This window comes from Perca flavescens, chromosome 12, assembly GCF_004354835.1.
Source record: "Perca flavescens isolate YP-PL-M2 chromosome 12, PFLA_1.0, whole genome shotgun sequence".
In the NCBI taxonomy this organism is placed as follows: Eukaryota; Metazoa; Chordata; class Actinopteri; order Perciformes; family Percidae; genus Perca; species Perca flavescens.
Genome location: NC_041342.1, coordinates 12826868 through 12842836, shown reverse-complemented (window position 1 = coordinate 12842836; position 15969 = coordinate 12826868). Strand labels below are relative to the sequence as shown.

Genomic DNA, 15969 nt, shown 5'->3' with positions numbered 1-15969 from the left:
GTATTAGCTTCTCTGCATTGGCTCCCTGTTGAATCCAGGATTGAATTTAAAATCCTTCTCCTGACCTACAAAGCTCTAAATGGTCTAGCACCATCATATCTAGAAGAGCTCCTAATAACTTATTGTCCCACTAGAGCACTGTGCTCCCAGAATGCAGAGTTACTTGTGGTACCTAGAGTCTCTAAAAGTAGAATGGGAGCCAGAGCCTTCAGTTATCAGGCTCCTCTCCTATGCAACCAGCTCCCAATCTGGGTTCGGGGGGCGGAAACTGTCACCGCATTTAAGAATGAACTTAAAACTCTCCTATTTGATAAAGCTTATAGTTAGGGATTGAGGAGTTGCAGCGTCCGCCTAACCAGGCCCACATGCTTCTCTTCATAGTCGTTAGATTTGTTGTGTTCTATCTTTGTATGTCTGCTGCATTCTACCACTAGGCACTGTTGTAAAGCAGCTATAAGTTGAGACCCTGAGTACAGAGAGTGAGAGAAGAAGATGGCGACTACTGAATGTAACGTGCTTTGCTAGCATGCTTGCTATTTAGAACTGTTGTAATAATATAATGCTTCCTGTTGAAGTAAACGGCACTTGTTAAAGATTTTTTATTGATTCATCATGGCTAACGTGCCTCCGCCTCCGATGTTTTTGCCTTGCCCTGGAGAGCCGCCGATGCCTTTCGACATGTGGATGCGGATTACATGCTGGTGATTAGTGAATGCTTGGCCTGAGGATCGCAAGAGAGCTACATTACTCCATTGCCTCGGAGTCGAGGGACAACAGACTTTCTACTCATTTCCAGATACAGGTGACACTTTTACCTCCGCTGTTGCTGCCTTAGAGAAACATTTTACGCCCAAAGTTAACGTTGTCGTGGAGCGTCATATCTTCAGAAAGCGCACACAAGCACCTCAGGAGACTTTTACACAGTATGTGGCTGCATTACACAACCTTGCTTCAAAATGTGGATTTGATGATAAAACGGATGAAATGATCCGTGACCAGCTAATTGAACATGTGACCAACGCAAGCATTAAGGAAAGGCTTCTGTTAGAAACGGATTTGACACTGGATAAAGCAGTTAAAATTGCAACTCAAGTGGAATCTGCTGTTCAGCAAGCTAAAACGATTGCAGCAGGTGACAGTGTTTCAGCGCAAGCTGTACAGCCCTGTCCATACAAGAAAGCCTGCCAATGCTCCTGCTACATCCTCACGCAGCTGTTTCAGATGTGGTTCCGACAAACATGTAGCTAATTTCCCCCAGTGCCCTGCAGCCAAGGCAACTTGTAAATCTTAAGTCATAAAATTGGACATTTTGCACGTGTTTGCCGCTCACTCAAAACCAGTGATGTACATGAGATAGAGCTGTCTAAACTGACTGTGCTGTACTTGAGAGACCCTTGCCATGCACCAGATACACTTTTGTGCAAAATTACCGTCAGTACACCTGCTTCCCTCGCCAAAGAGCTTGAACTAGTTGTGGATACAGGCTCTGCAGTATCCATTTTGCCACGCCACATCTACGATATGTACTTCAGTGAAATACCACTGCTCCCACCTACAAGTCGACTGGTGACCTACACAAGGAAAAGAATTCCAGTGCTTGGATGCATACATGTCAGAGTGAGTAGAGGAGTTTCGACCTCCTCAGCCACGTTCTTTGTGGTGAAAAAGGGCACCCTTCTCCTAGGACGAGATCTCATGGCTGCCTTAAACATCTGCATTCAAGGCAGTATTGTCCTACCTCCGTCCACTGCTCCTCCTGTTCCTGTGATGACTACTGACTCTACAACTGCATCCTGCATCCCTGCTGCTCCTGACATCGGCTGTGCACACAACTTTGTGCATAAGGTGAAAATCAACCATACTGTCAAACCTGTACGTCGGAAACTACGACGCCTGCCTTTTGCTGTAAGGGCTTCCGTCTCAGCGGAACTGGACTGCTTGGTGAAAGCTGGCGTCATTGAGAAGATTGATGCATCACCGTGGGTTTCACCTATCGTAGTCACAGGACGGAAAACTGGTGGAATAAGAATGTGCACAGATCTCCGTGAACCTAACAAAGCGGTAGTTACAGACTGCTACCCCCTGCCTCATGTGGATGAACTGTTCGCAAACCTACAAGGTGCGAAGGTATTCTCTACAATTGATCTGGCTAATGCATATTACCAGCTGCCTCTCCATGAAGATAGCCGAGCCCTCACAGCATTCATCACACACAAGGGTCTTTTCAGATACTGTAGGGTTCCCTATGGCCTTGCATCGGCCCCTTCAGCATTTCAGAAAATGATGGCTGACATCCTCAAAGGCATCCCAGGTGTCCAGAATTATTTGGATGACTTCATTGTCTATGGCAACACTCCTGCTGAACATGACTAGAACCTCAACATTGTCCTCCAAAAACTGAAAGAGGCCGGACTACTGCTTAATGACAACAAATGTCACTTCAGGAAGCCCTCTCTACGCTTCCTAGGCCATGTCATCACTGCAGATGGCATTCTTCCTGACCAAGAGCACATCGATGCTGTTCTGAAAGCCCCGCCTCCATCTGACATTGCTGCCCTGCGTTCCTTCTTGGGCCTAGTATCCTGGTACTCAAAGTTCCTGCCTAACGTTGCAACAGTTGTGGCCCCTATGCGTGCACGTGCCAGTGACAAAGACACTTTTACATGGACTCCTGCAGCACAAATCAGTTTTGAAGAAGTTAAACAACTTCTGGTGGACAGTCCTGCACTTGCCCTGTTTGACCCTTCTCTACGTCCAGTAATATCCACAGACGCAAGTGATTATGGACTTGGCGCTGTCTTTGCACAAGTACAACCTGAGGGCACAGAGAAGTCTGTGGCTTTTGCTTCCCGCACACTAACTGCAACAGAGTGGAAATATTCAACTGTTGAAAAAGAAGCACTTGCCTGTGTGTGGGCTGCAGAAAAATGACTATGATGTCATCTACCGACCAGGTTCTCAGAACTATACAGCTGATTGCCTTTCACGTTTCCCCTTACATGTGCCTGCTGATTCTACCCTTGATGCAGAACCTGAAATAGTGGCACAAGTTTCTGCTATCCTAAGCTCCCTCACAGTGGATGACTTTGACACTGCCTGCTCTGCTTGTCCTGAGCTGTCAGCCTTGCGCTCACAAATGGAAAGTGAAAAAAATAAAAAAAACTTGCTTAATGAATGATGCAGTACTCCAACACAAATGGTAAAAAAAACAAATAAAAAATGGTGGTAAAATCTTCAGTATATGGTCCAGTTCTGAGTCTGGGTGCTCTGGTTTCATACATTAAGCCAGTTCTCAAACATTTGAGTGTGACATTTGACTGCAGCACAGAGTCAGCGCCAGAGCAGATCCTCTGGAGGGGTATTGGGTCATCGGCGGGCGGGGGGGGTCACTGCAGTTTTGAGAAATATTTTAAACGCAGTGGCGACATAGTCCAACACATCAGAAATGTTGATCAAAAACGAAATAAGTTCTTTATTATTATTATTTTCATTGGCATTTTTTTTTATGTTGTTAATTTCTATATCATACCACCACGTAGCAGATCTAACTTTACTTACTCCACTTAATTTGGAACGCACCGCGCTCAGGAGAGAGACAAGAGAGTGGCAGATTCCAGCTGGCTTGTCATTGTGTATCTCCTTTTTAATATAAGAAACTTTTAAAATGACATCCAGCAGTGCTATTTGCGCTTGTACTGAGTGATAATTGTTCCATAAGCACCTTGTAAAATCCAACTCAAATCTAAAACAAAAAAGTTAATGTTTAATCGGCTCTGTCTCAGTCACATTGTCGGACAATGTGACTGTGAGGAGGAGATGGCCCGACTACATGGAATACAGGATAGCATTAATACCCTACCATTAGATAACTGCAGAACACTAAATATCTGTCTTTAAAACTGTGCATAGATCATCAAATGTCAAAGTCTGGAAATCCAGCCCTTAAGCTCTGGCGCAATCGTTACACCTAATGTCCTCGTTAGCTGTCCTAATTTTAATACTGTTCATAACAAAACCTGCAAAGGAAAAAAGTGTGTTTGCCTATTAGACTTTCGTCTTCAAATTCTATCTCTGGGTGAGGGATACCACTAGATGATGCTGTGATTTTGGCAAGGTGTTAACCACAAATTGTAGTAAACATAAATACTGCGGTGAACCCGTGCGTAACGCTGCATGATGGCCCTGCAGGAGGACTAACCCCCAATGGAAGAATCAGGAGAAAAAGAGACTTCAGGGACCACGACGATGACTGGCTAATATGCCGATTTAGATTACCTAAAGCTGTGCTCTTGGCTCTATGTAGCGAAGTGAGTCCAATAGAGAGGGTAACGCACAGGAACCGTGCCATCCCGGTCCAAATACAGGTCCTCGCCACTCTGGGGGAAACCGGCTGTTTCCAGAGGGAAATGTCAGACAGCTAAGTGTTTTATATAAATATTATATAGTATAATCTTTATCACTGGATAGCCTATAATATATAGTTCTGTTAAATTTTAATTTATAAGTCTGGTATATCGAAACTGTCCCCGAGTGCCGTAATGCCTGCCGTTTCGGAAGGTATTACTAATATAGGTAGTCTATAGATCAGGTTTCCCTGCGCTGTTCGAGAACAGGCCGAATTTATAATTCAATTTGCAGCAATTCACCATCGTCTGAGAAGTTTTTTGCTTTTTCCCCCCGCAAGTCGTCATGAGGATATTTTTTTGCCATGCCAAGGCCTGTGGTAGGGGGAGGCACGGCCCTCGAATCAGGGTTCGTACACCTTTTCCAAGGTCAAATTCAAGCTCTTTCAAGGCCCATTTTAAAGCTTTTTCCAGCACTTTACACCACCGTAAAATATATATACCAATACATAGTCAAAATTTGTGTTTTTGTCACATTAAAAGACATAATGCTATAAACAGCCAACACTGTGTTTCGTAATAGCAGAAGGATCAGATATTTAAGCAAAACACAAGTTTTATTTTTCAAAATGTAGACTTTGCTTGCTATCTAACCTGCCTGAGTCAATGTAAAAACAATTACCCCAAAGAAAATCACTCGACAGGTTCACTTCACTAACCCTGAATTATCACCTTCTCTTCATGGTTCCTAACATAACGTACAGCAAGACAGCTATGGAGAGGAGCACTGAGTGAGGATGAGAGCCAAATGACATGCAGCTGGGTCATTCTGGGTCAAAATCCAGGAAAAAAAAAAAAAAAGGTGCACCCTCTTAGATTTTGCTCAAAGTTTACGCTACCATTTGTTTCAGTCTTTTCAGACATAGGATTTGAACAGAAATATTTTACAGGCCTTGGGACACATTCTTGATATAGACAAGATTTGAACAAAATCTGAGACAGTGCAACAACAACCTGTAACTCCATTTTAACCCAGAAGACTTGATAGTGCACATGCATCTGCCTGAGATATATATTATATATGTCAAACCCTGCTGCTTCCTGCTACGTCCATCCATGCTCTGCTGGGCCACGCTACATCCTGTAGCCCTGCAGCGCCCTGATATGACATGAACTACTACGACTACCATTTGAAGTCACTGTTCCATTATTAATGTGACTATTATTGCCACTGTTCATCATATCCCCAACCGGCACAGTCAGACACCGCCTACCAAGAGTCTGGGTCTGTCTGAGGTTTCTTCCCAAGAGAGTTTTTTCTCTCCACTGCTTGCTCTTGAGGGAATTACTGGAATTGTTGGGGCTTTGTAAATTATAGAGTGTGGTCTAGACCTACTCTATCTGTAAAGTGTCTCTTCAACATTTTATTTCTCCATTTAATAAACCAACTATTCAGTGAGATAGCACAACATCAAAAAATCTTCTCTTCATCAGGTATTTTAAATTACAGGCAGAACTTTATTCAAACCCAGAAGAGCTACCATTTCTCCTGTAGATTTTAAGGGTTTTTCTCTAGACAATAAACAACTAGAGAGTTTTTACACCTTGCTGGTTTGCTCTGGCTTCAGGTTAACAAGACTTCAGAGAATCTAAGACTTCTTAAGGCCTAAACTTGGATTTTGAACTTTTAGACTATTTTAGACTTGTTAAAGAGTGCAGAAGGCCTGTGGAGAACCGGTATGTGCCGGTCCGATGTACATGTGAAGCTCGGTGGAGTTTCTCACCGTGAAGGACCACATGCGCAGCTTGTGATCCTTACACAAAGCAAAAGCAGTAGTAGTTAAACAGTCTTCCTCCAGCTCTCCGAAAGCCAAAGTGAGAGCTTGGTCAGTCCTCCTGGCGCTCCTCTTCAGCTCCACCACCGACATGCTACCTACAGACAGAGACACACTCGTAAGGATCTTTTTGGAGTTTGTAAACAGCTCTGACATGTGTCAGAGATTCAGGCATTAGCCGGTGTGTACCTTGCGTGCAGTCAGGCGGCAGAGATTCAGCCATTACAGACCTGCCAAACTTGAAGAAATTTTATGAGTACAACAATGAATGGCTGTACGCATAGTGAAACTACTATACAAATGTTTTCTTATATCCTGTCCAATATTTTGTGCCCATATATTTGTTAGTCTAACTAACAGGAGGCAGAGAGAGCTAATAAATATGCCTAAGTACTTCTGTGTTAAAGATGAGAGTTAGACCAGGTCAACACATAGCCTTCTTCTGATTACTTAAGGGAAATTAATTAGTCCAAGTAATGATTTACTTATAAAGCAACTTTAAATAGGCCTAAAGCAACTACTAAAAAAGCACATTGAAGCCTGACAGAGACACAATTATAGGCTAATAAATAACATGGGTCAGATATTTTCACATACGCTTTTAAAAATTTGACATGGGTGACATTGCATTATGTCAGTTGCCATCACATAAATAGTCTGTAAACTTTTCTTATGTTAATCAGCACCTGGCCTTTCAAAAACATTTTAGTTTTCTAGCCATTCCACCACTTTTCTAACTGCCCCCAACTAATGGGAAGGATGGCACCGGTGTTGGGCAAGTTAATTCCAAAATGTAATACATTATTGATTACTAGTTACTGTCATTTGAGAGTAATTAGTTATATTACGGTCTCTGAATTGTAATGCTTATACTACTTTTATGTTACTTTCACCAAAATAAAAGCGGAAGTATTCTTGGCAGGTAGCTTGTGAATTTCACCACAGGGTCAAAGTCTCATCTTTATCCACTATATCCATCTATCCATCTATCTACATATACACACACACACACACACACACACACACACTTATTCATTCATTCATATTATTAATCTGACGCTGAGCAACTTAAGCTATAAAATAAATAGTTAAGTAAAACATACAATAGCCTACTTGACTAAGTCTGAATTGTGGTGGACTAGAAGTAGCCTAATAAGTAGGATTAAATGAAAAATACCCAATTAAAATTGAATCAAAGTAGCCGACGGTAGGCTATAGTTACTTTCCACCGCTGATAAAATGTAATATTACCTGTAGCAAGACTTAACATTAATTCTCGACATGTTATCTGTCAGTTGCTCAGTCACATTGCTGTCGTCACTGACAGGACACAGATGTTGTCAGTTACCGTCTCTGGTTCTGGCTCTGACCACGGGGAACAGTGACGGGACACGCAGTGTAAAAAAAAAAAAAAAAACTCAGGGAAATAATGTCCGTGTCGTAAATGTATCCGTCTCTGCAGTCATTTCAACCACTGAATTTTAACGCGTTACTCCCATCACTGATGGACACTATGAATGGGTTTTTCTTATCATCCACTTCTTTTTAATTTCATTATGTTTCAGGGGGTTTATGGGACTGTGTTCGTTCCTTGTTGCCCCATGGTGACTGATGTTGAGGTCTGTCTTGCACACGGTGTAGAACGCTTGAGGAGGTTCTATATAATGTCTAGGTGAGGTAGCCTGGACATGTGGAGGACTGAGGAGGTTCTATATACTCTATGTGAGGTAGCCTGGACATGTGGAGGACTGAGGAGGTTCTATATACTGTCTAGGTGAGGTAGCCTGGACATGTGGAGGACTGAGGAGGTTCTATATACTCTATGTGAGGTAGCCTGGACATGTGGAGGACTGAGGAGGTTCTATATACTGTCTAGGTGAGGTAGCCTGGACATGTGGAGGCAAGGCTATCTCTCCCGATAACAAATAGTTACAAACCTTTTGAGGCGGTTCGGCCATGGCATGCCAGCCTACGGTTATCCGGACAGCCTGGCTCGCTGAGGCACTGAATTGAATTAAACGCAAAAGCATTTGGCTAGGAGGGGCAGGTGGGCGGAGAGTTAAAATGCAGCGTTTGGACTGGCCGAAAGCTTTTCACTCCACTGCTCAGCGGCAGAATCAACATCATAGATTGCATAGAAACTTAAACCGGAGAAATGAGAGATGCAACAAAATGCGTACCTAGAGAGCAGCGAATTGTACAAGCGTACTTAAGGGTCAAAATGTGTGCAGAGTACGAAAAATTCGTACATTTTGACAGGTCTGCCATTAGTCTGTGTGTACCTTGCGTGCCGTGCGGTGGCAGAGAGGGCAGCACAATGCAATCAGCCGGTGCAGCCAGAGCATAGATCGTTTCTCCGTATGCTCTATGCCAGCCAGTGCCGGTCCTGGGACTCAGCGAGCCGGGGATGACTAGGTCTTTCAGAGTCTGCTTGCCCACGTCTGTGAAGATGGACTGCACGTATAATTCTGACGCCAAATCCTGGAACAAACGGGAAAGACACATTTATATCCAACGTTATTTAAAGGGGTGATTATATAGGGTATTTCACACTGTCCCTTAAAGGGGTACCTCACCGATTTAGTATTAAGCTTTGTATCAGTAGAAACCTGGTAGTATTTTTGAATGGCTGTACTTCCTTCCCTCATGTCCCCCCTGAGACGAGAGATCTTTGTATTGTTGTGTGGAAACAAATTTTCAGATGACTTAAAACGACGATGTTTGAGTCATCGGAAGATTTTTTGCCCAGAGGCAATGGACTGTAGTCCTTTATCAGTAGTAGCTACTAGTATCAGGAGCTACTTCCGCATGTTTTCAACCCGACCGTAGGGGGTCGGACTGTGGTCTTTAGACAAAGCTTTCCGAAGCAAAAGGAGCGTCAGCCATCTCTCGGCAGAAAACTTTTACAACAATTATGTGCATTCAAACTACCACCCATGGTATATAGACTATGAGCTAGCTAGGTGGAAAGCTAACGCTAGCCGGCCACCTGTTCCATCAATCCTGCTTGAAAGTGACCGCTCATTAGACAAACTGGACTACATCCAACTTCAACAAAACTCCCAACGTGAGTTCAGAGACTGCTGTGTTTTTGTTGTTGTGGAAACATGGCTGAACAACGGTGTACCGGACTATCCAGCTACCAGGCCTGCTGCTCTGTTGCCGGTTAAGACTAGTGGAGGTGGGTTGTGTTAACACGGACTGGTGCTTGTATCCAACTAACTGCTGGTTGAGTTTGCCGACCATTCTACATTCCACTCAAATTTACAGCTGCGTTTATACTCAGTTTACAGCCCACCAAGCGCTAACGCTAGTATGCGTTAGCTGAACTTTATGGAGCCTATAAATGTGTGTGCACTAAATGTAACCTATTTCGTATGTAGTTTTTAATATGTTGTTTTTATACATTTTAAATGTGTAACACCACGAAATGACAATAAACACACTTGAGTTGAATGTCTCATTGTCTGTCTGTAAACGGTAGGTGTGGCTTGAGAGTAGACTCTAAAGCAGCAAATTTGGTCAGACTTCAGAAGCTCCACAGTCTGACGTGACAGCTGGCCGGTGCCTGCTGGGGTTGCTGCCTTGCTGCCAGTTACTTCCAGGATCTGGGCTAATCTGACCACACACAAAAACACGTAAGCAGAGCTACCCACACCCATGTTTCTACTGTTGCTTAATTAAATATAACATCAAAAGAGAGAAGTTGTCCGAGTCGTGTTTTAAACAGACACACCTGGGGCGAAGTTGGGAACCAGAATCAGCTTTAAATCCAGTCCTAATCTAGTCCTCACTAACACGGGCCCAATTATAGTAACTACATGAAAACTTCACGGTTGTTGCATGAAATGTGGTTTGTGTTTAGCTTACATCATCATTTTCTATCATGTGAAACAAGACCCAGCCTAGTGGTGAATCTGCAGACAGAAGTAAGCTCCCCCTGCTGCTCATAAGGTGCCTCTGCACCCCTTTCGTTTCAGACCCTCCCACCAGCCTTTGGGCCACGCCTCCTCATTTACATTGACATGTGTCAAGTCCAAATGAAAAGGCAATCGTAAATGGAAATTGAAATTCAAAAGCCAAATGAAAATTAAAATCCAATGTTAAATTGAAATTTGCTCTGTTTTCCCTTTGGACTTTCAATTTCTCTTTGGACTTTCAATTTGAATTATGAATAAATATTTCCTCCATAGGAAATTTCCTTGGCCAAGTACAATTAATGGCTCAGTTTGACCCAGTGATGCGAGAGCATCTGAGGAGGATTCAGGCAAAACCGCTAACTGACACCTATTTAAGCAAGCATATCCCAAATGAACTTATTTCCCTTGATGCAATTGTAGAGAGAGTGAAAACAGCCAAATACTATGCAGTAATTATGGACTGCACTCCAGACCTCAGTCACAATGAGCAGCTCTCAGTGGTGCTACGAATTGTTAATTGTGAGTTATCAAAGGGTGTCTCCATCCATGAGCACTTTGTTGGATTTCTTCAGGCACACAACAGGAAAAGGCTTATGTGAGACATTTTTAGGCCAACTAGAAACACTAGGATTGGATCTTTGCAACTGTCGAGGCCAGTCTGACGATAACGGGAGCAACATGCAGGGTAAAAAGCAGGGAGTCCAAAAGAGAGTGCTGGAATTAAACGACAAAGCGTTATATGTTCCTTGTGGAAGTCACACACTGAATCTTGTTGTCGGTGATGCAGCCAAGTCTTCTGTGATGTCCATCAGCTTCTTTGGGCTGTTACAGCGACTTTACACTCTTTTCAGCTCCTCAGTTCAACGTTGGACCATTCTCAAAGAACACGTCAAGAATCTTACACTTAAAGCATTGTCAACAACCAGGTGGGAGTGCAGAGTTGAAGCTGTGAAAGCTGTTCGCTACCAGCTGCCTGAAATCGTGAAGGCATTAACTGCTCTAAAGGAGTACGCCGCAGAGAAACGAGATGCAGATGTTGTCTCAACAGCTGAAAGCCTCTGCAAGGTGCTGCAGAGATGGCCTTTTGTGGTGAGTACCATAGTGTGGTACAATGTGTTGTTCCAGATAAACAAAGTGAGTAAGATCCTTCAGAGCCCCAAAGTTTCAGTCGAGACAGCGAGGGAAGAAATCAGGGCAGTGAAAGAATTCCTTCAGGAATTTCACAGTCATGGATTTCATTCTGCTAAAACAGATGCCAGGGAGATAGCAGAGAAGCTGGAGGTGGAGATGAGCTGGCCTGAGGAGCGTCAAAGAAAAACCAAACAGTTTGATTATGAGGGAACAGAGCACATTCAGTCAACTGCAGAAGAGCTCTTCAAAAGAGTTTTCTACCTCTAATAGATACAGCTCTTGTCACAGTAGAGAACAGATTTTCCAACATAGAAGTCTTAGTCTTAGTCTGCTCTAGCTGTTCTCTCCATCGAGCAGGAAGTCACTGGATATGGAATCAGTGATAGCAAGATTTGCTGAGGCCAAAGCTCGCAAGGTCAGATTACAGCGCTTTAGACATGACAATACAGACACTCCCACACAGACACTCACACAGACACTCTCACACAGACACTCACACACACACACACAGACACTCACACACACACACACACACACACACTCACAGACACTCACACACACACACACACACACTCACTCACACACAGACACTCACCCACCCACTCACACAAACACTCTCTCACACACACACACACACAGACACAGAGAGAGAGAGAGAGAGAGAGATCAGCCCAAGATGTCCTTCATTTGTTACTCACCCATTAAAGCTGAATTAATTAGTAAGAGAAAGCCAAAGAAACTCAATGTACATAAATACATTCAAGAGAGGAAGAGAATACAAAGACATAGAAGAAAGGTGAGATGAAGAGAAAGACAGACAAATACAAATAGAAAATGGAGAAGGAGAAAGACAAAGACCAAAGGGAGAAGATGAGAAAGACATGCAAAAACAGAGACAAGAGAAATGAAGAAATGGTCAGAAAAAAAGGGAGAGCAGGACAAATTCAGTGAAAGAAAAAAGGTAAACATTTTAAATGGTAAGTTATTTTTATTAAAATGATATCTCCATAATTGATCACTTATTGTCTTGTGTGTTTCTTCTCACTTTAGTAACACAAGACAGAAGTCCACAAACAACATGTAGCAGCAAGCAGATCCATATAAGAGATACGCCAAACAAGGTAAATGACAACCAATGGCAGCTCTTCCCTATAAAAAGACAATACATATTGTACTGAGAAAATTTTAAATACAATTTTACAGTGGATGCATCTGTTAAACAGAATGTTCTGTGTTTTTTTTTTTTCTTCTTTTTTTCCTTACAGATGCAACTCCAGATGTCTAGACATCATTGCTGTGTGAAGACTGCTGAAGAGAAGTTACAAGTAGGACTTTCTTAGAAAAATAAGGATGGACAAAAGGGTGGAAACAAGAGATGTAGAGGGCCCCATGTCTGTGTTTGCCTTGGGCCCCAAAATGACTAAATCCGCCCCTGACTACACTCCTCAGCGGCAGAATCAACGTCACAGATGTAGATTGCATAGAAACTGAAAACGGAGAAATGAGAGCTGCAACAAAATGCGTACCTAGAGAGCAGCGAATCGTACAAGCGTACTGAAGGGTCAAAATGCGTGCAGAGTACGCAAAATTTTAACAGTAAAGGGAGTCGTTTGTTGACGTTAGCGGACTCCATTTCTTTATAGTTTATATTAGGAGGATGTGACTCACCAGTGAATTAATCTTTTGCTGGTGACAGACCGCAGCGTCCCGCTCTTGCCATATGTAAACGCCCCAGCACTATCGGGAAACTTCACCCCTCCAGGGAGAGCACTCTCACCTGCACACAGAAAACACACCTTATGTTTTTACTACTAATGATTCTTACTCCACTGCATTCATCTGACAGCTTTAGTTACTAGTTACTTTACACTAAGATTTCTGCACACAAAACACATGTAGTTTATACAATCTGATGTTTATTATAAATGAAACATAACTTGCAGAACTTTTACTGTAACAGAGTATTTTTACAGAACTTTAACTGCAGTAAAGTAATCTGAATACTTTGTCAACCACTGGATGTTTTCATGACAGCTTTAGCTGCTACATTAGCTAAACGCTGCTAACATCAAACTGCGTGCTAGCGGCACTAGCTGTTAGCTTGTGTGCTAACACAACCACAGAGCGGCTCTCTTACCGAGGTCTATGGTTACTTCTCTGAAGTGCGGAGTTTCCCTCTTAAATGTAGAGACTTTTTTAAAACTTGGCTCCAGCACCACTGACTTTCCCTTGCCAACATCAGCGGGAGAAGAGAAGAAGAAGCGCTGCCCGTTCAAACATTTAAAAGAGACAGAACACACTTGTTACCAACCAGCAACAACAAGGCGGTTCAGACTGATGCTCTAAAACCTAAAGAATGGTTTTAACAAGATTGTTTGTAAGTTCCGAATATGGATACCTTGTTCATGGAAAAACATGCCCATACATTCATAAAATAGCCCATTCCCCCTCAAGGTTAAGAGACTAACTTTTAAATAATTTATAAAATCTGTCCGGTGGCTGACTCTTAGAAAAGGTTCATATTTGAAGTAGCCTAGATCATTGTGTATTTTGTGAGATGGCTGTTGAGACTTTGGAACACATCTTGTTGTGTCCTACAGCTTCTGGTCCGAGCTACGCGATTAGAGGTCACTTAAAATTGATAAAATCCTGACTCAATTTATCACACATCCTCTTTTATAGGATACTATAGATTCCTCAATATCTGATGTGTAGATATATGTATGTGAAGATATTATGTGTAGATCTCAACAACCCAGAATAGTTAGTTCTGAATCTCAGGTAAGACCATTTAAAATACATACCTTGTAATTGCCATAAGCTTTGTAAACCCGGTCGCAAGCCGAGACCGGGATATTAAGATTAAGGCAGACCTGCTTAGCCTTCTCCTTTAGGGTCCCTGTTAAGGACATCATGGACAGATACTGCTCCATGATTTCCTTAACAGAGACGTCCTTGGTTGTATGCTGAGGACGATAAATGTGTAATAATCAATTACATAGTTGAAATTAACTTCTTACATTAGGTATTTGTTATAAAACACTACAATCATTAATTATACTTACTCCAAATTGTTGAAATTGCATAATTCTGTAGAAAAAAAACAGAAGATATGAGGGTCACATAATACATATTCTTACTGAATAAACATACCGATATATAGCGACACATACACACATATATATATATATATATATATATATATATTTTTATTAACGGTCTAGTGTGTAATTGTGTGTTGTTCATACTATACAATGTATTATTCAACAAAGACAAACAATAAATCAGAAGACAAAGAGCTTAAAAAAAAAAAAAAAAAAAAATCGAATTGCAATATTTGGGAAAAAAAAAATAAATAAATCGCAATTAGATTATTTTCAAAAATCGTTCAGCCCTACCAGCGATGCTATCTGCCGCAGAGACAGGGCGCTGAAACGCTCGCATCAGGCAGAGAGGTATGTTTAGCGGTTATTCAGCATGCTAGCTAGTCTACTAGGCAAAGCGCTGGATGTAACGTTGTCACATACACAAAACACGTACATATTCACTTACACACACAAATAAAGCCTAACGGGTAGGCTTTATAGCGTTCCACAAAACTGAGACTGACACACTGGCCATCCATTGAAAGTGGGTCACAAAACCAAGCTAGATACCACGCGCTCCAACCTAGGGAAAGGGCTAGCAGCTAAACACGTTGGAAACACGTATGTCAAACTCCACAAGCTAGCACTCTGACCATAGACCGTATGAATAAATCCTGACTCTGATGATATCACAGATCAATAATAATGAGTTACTAGCTAAACCACAGCAGGTCTGTAAATAGACTCCAATGTCCCTGTCTACTCACCCTGATGCTAGCTGGTGTCCACCGCCTCAGGGCACATCGTTGATGCAGAGAGAGTTAAACTCGCAGAAAAAGCTGCTAGTTCCATAGTAAGAGGTATCTGTGCAGTATCCATTTGTGCAATATCCATCAACGACCACAAGGAAACAAATCTGCTGCGGCAAAACTCGTGAATCCTCCGTGCAGGGTTAACCTCAGGTTAACCTGGCTGACTCAGCCACATTGAAATTATCAGCATTCTAATACTAACAAACGTAATTTTTGGCACTGACAGGGCTCCAGACTGCGACCAAATGGTCACATTTTGCGACCAAAAGTTGAGTGTCCGAGTGAATTTTACGTCCAGTCGCAACATGTACGTTAAACGTTGAAATTTCGATACCTGAGAGCGCATAAGCGCAAGCTTATCTGTCCTCTCTTAAAATTGACACTCGCACACACGCAGTGCTGCAAACTACATCGGCTCTGCATTTTGTTGAAAGTTTTTGGAAAATAATAAACTGCACGTATACCACTTCCTTCAATGCTGGTAGTTAGCTACATGCCAAACACAAATCAACATAATTTACCGTTAGCATAAACGTGGCTACCAGTAATGTTAACCTGTGGGACGTTAGCATTGATGCTAATTGTTAACATTAGCTTTACTCACGTTTTGACGTTATCTGAAAACCGGAGAAAAGGACGCTGTGAGATCTCCATCTTTGCAGAAAATCAACTGACTTTAGTTTGTGTTGTGTGTCCTATTTATACCTGAACCAACAGCCGCGTGGCACGCCCCCCTCCGCTTACGCCACGCCCCTTGTTTTCTTCACCTTCAAAATAAAATCCCGTTTTATAGACTGTCATTCAAAAACAAAATCAGTTCATATCGTATTGGATTATTTAAT

The 15969-nt window shown here is 42.4% G+C and overlaps 1 protein-coding gene and 1 long non-coding RNA gene across 3 annotated transcripts in view; one reads left to right on the top strand and one right to left on the bottom strand.

The window, feature by feature from the left end:
• LOC114564993 (calcium-binding mitochondrial carrier protein SCaMC-3) overlaps window positions 1-15969 on the bottom strand; it is a 52650-nt gene that overhangs the window by 15626 nt on the left and 21055 nt on the right. The window contains exon 3 of the mRNA XM_028592755.1: window positions 6128-6276. Within this exon, the coding sequence (XP_028448556.1) occupies window positions 6128-6276 (149 nt within the window). The remainder of the gene's footprint in view (window positions 1-6127; window positions 6277-15969) is intronic.
• On the top strand, window positions 11166-13127 carry LOC114564994 (uncharacterized). 2 transcript variants are annotated; one of them, XR_003693874.1, is made up of 3 exons: window positions 11166-11187; window positions 12280-12350; window positions 12495-13127. It is a non-coding gene; the product is annotated as an uncharacterized LOC114564994 (long non-coding RNA). The 2 variants fall into 2 exon arrangements; XR_003693873.1 differs by lacking the exon at window positions 11166-11187 and adding an exon at window positions 12086-12190.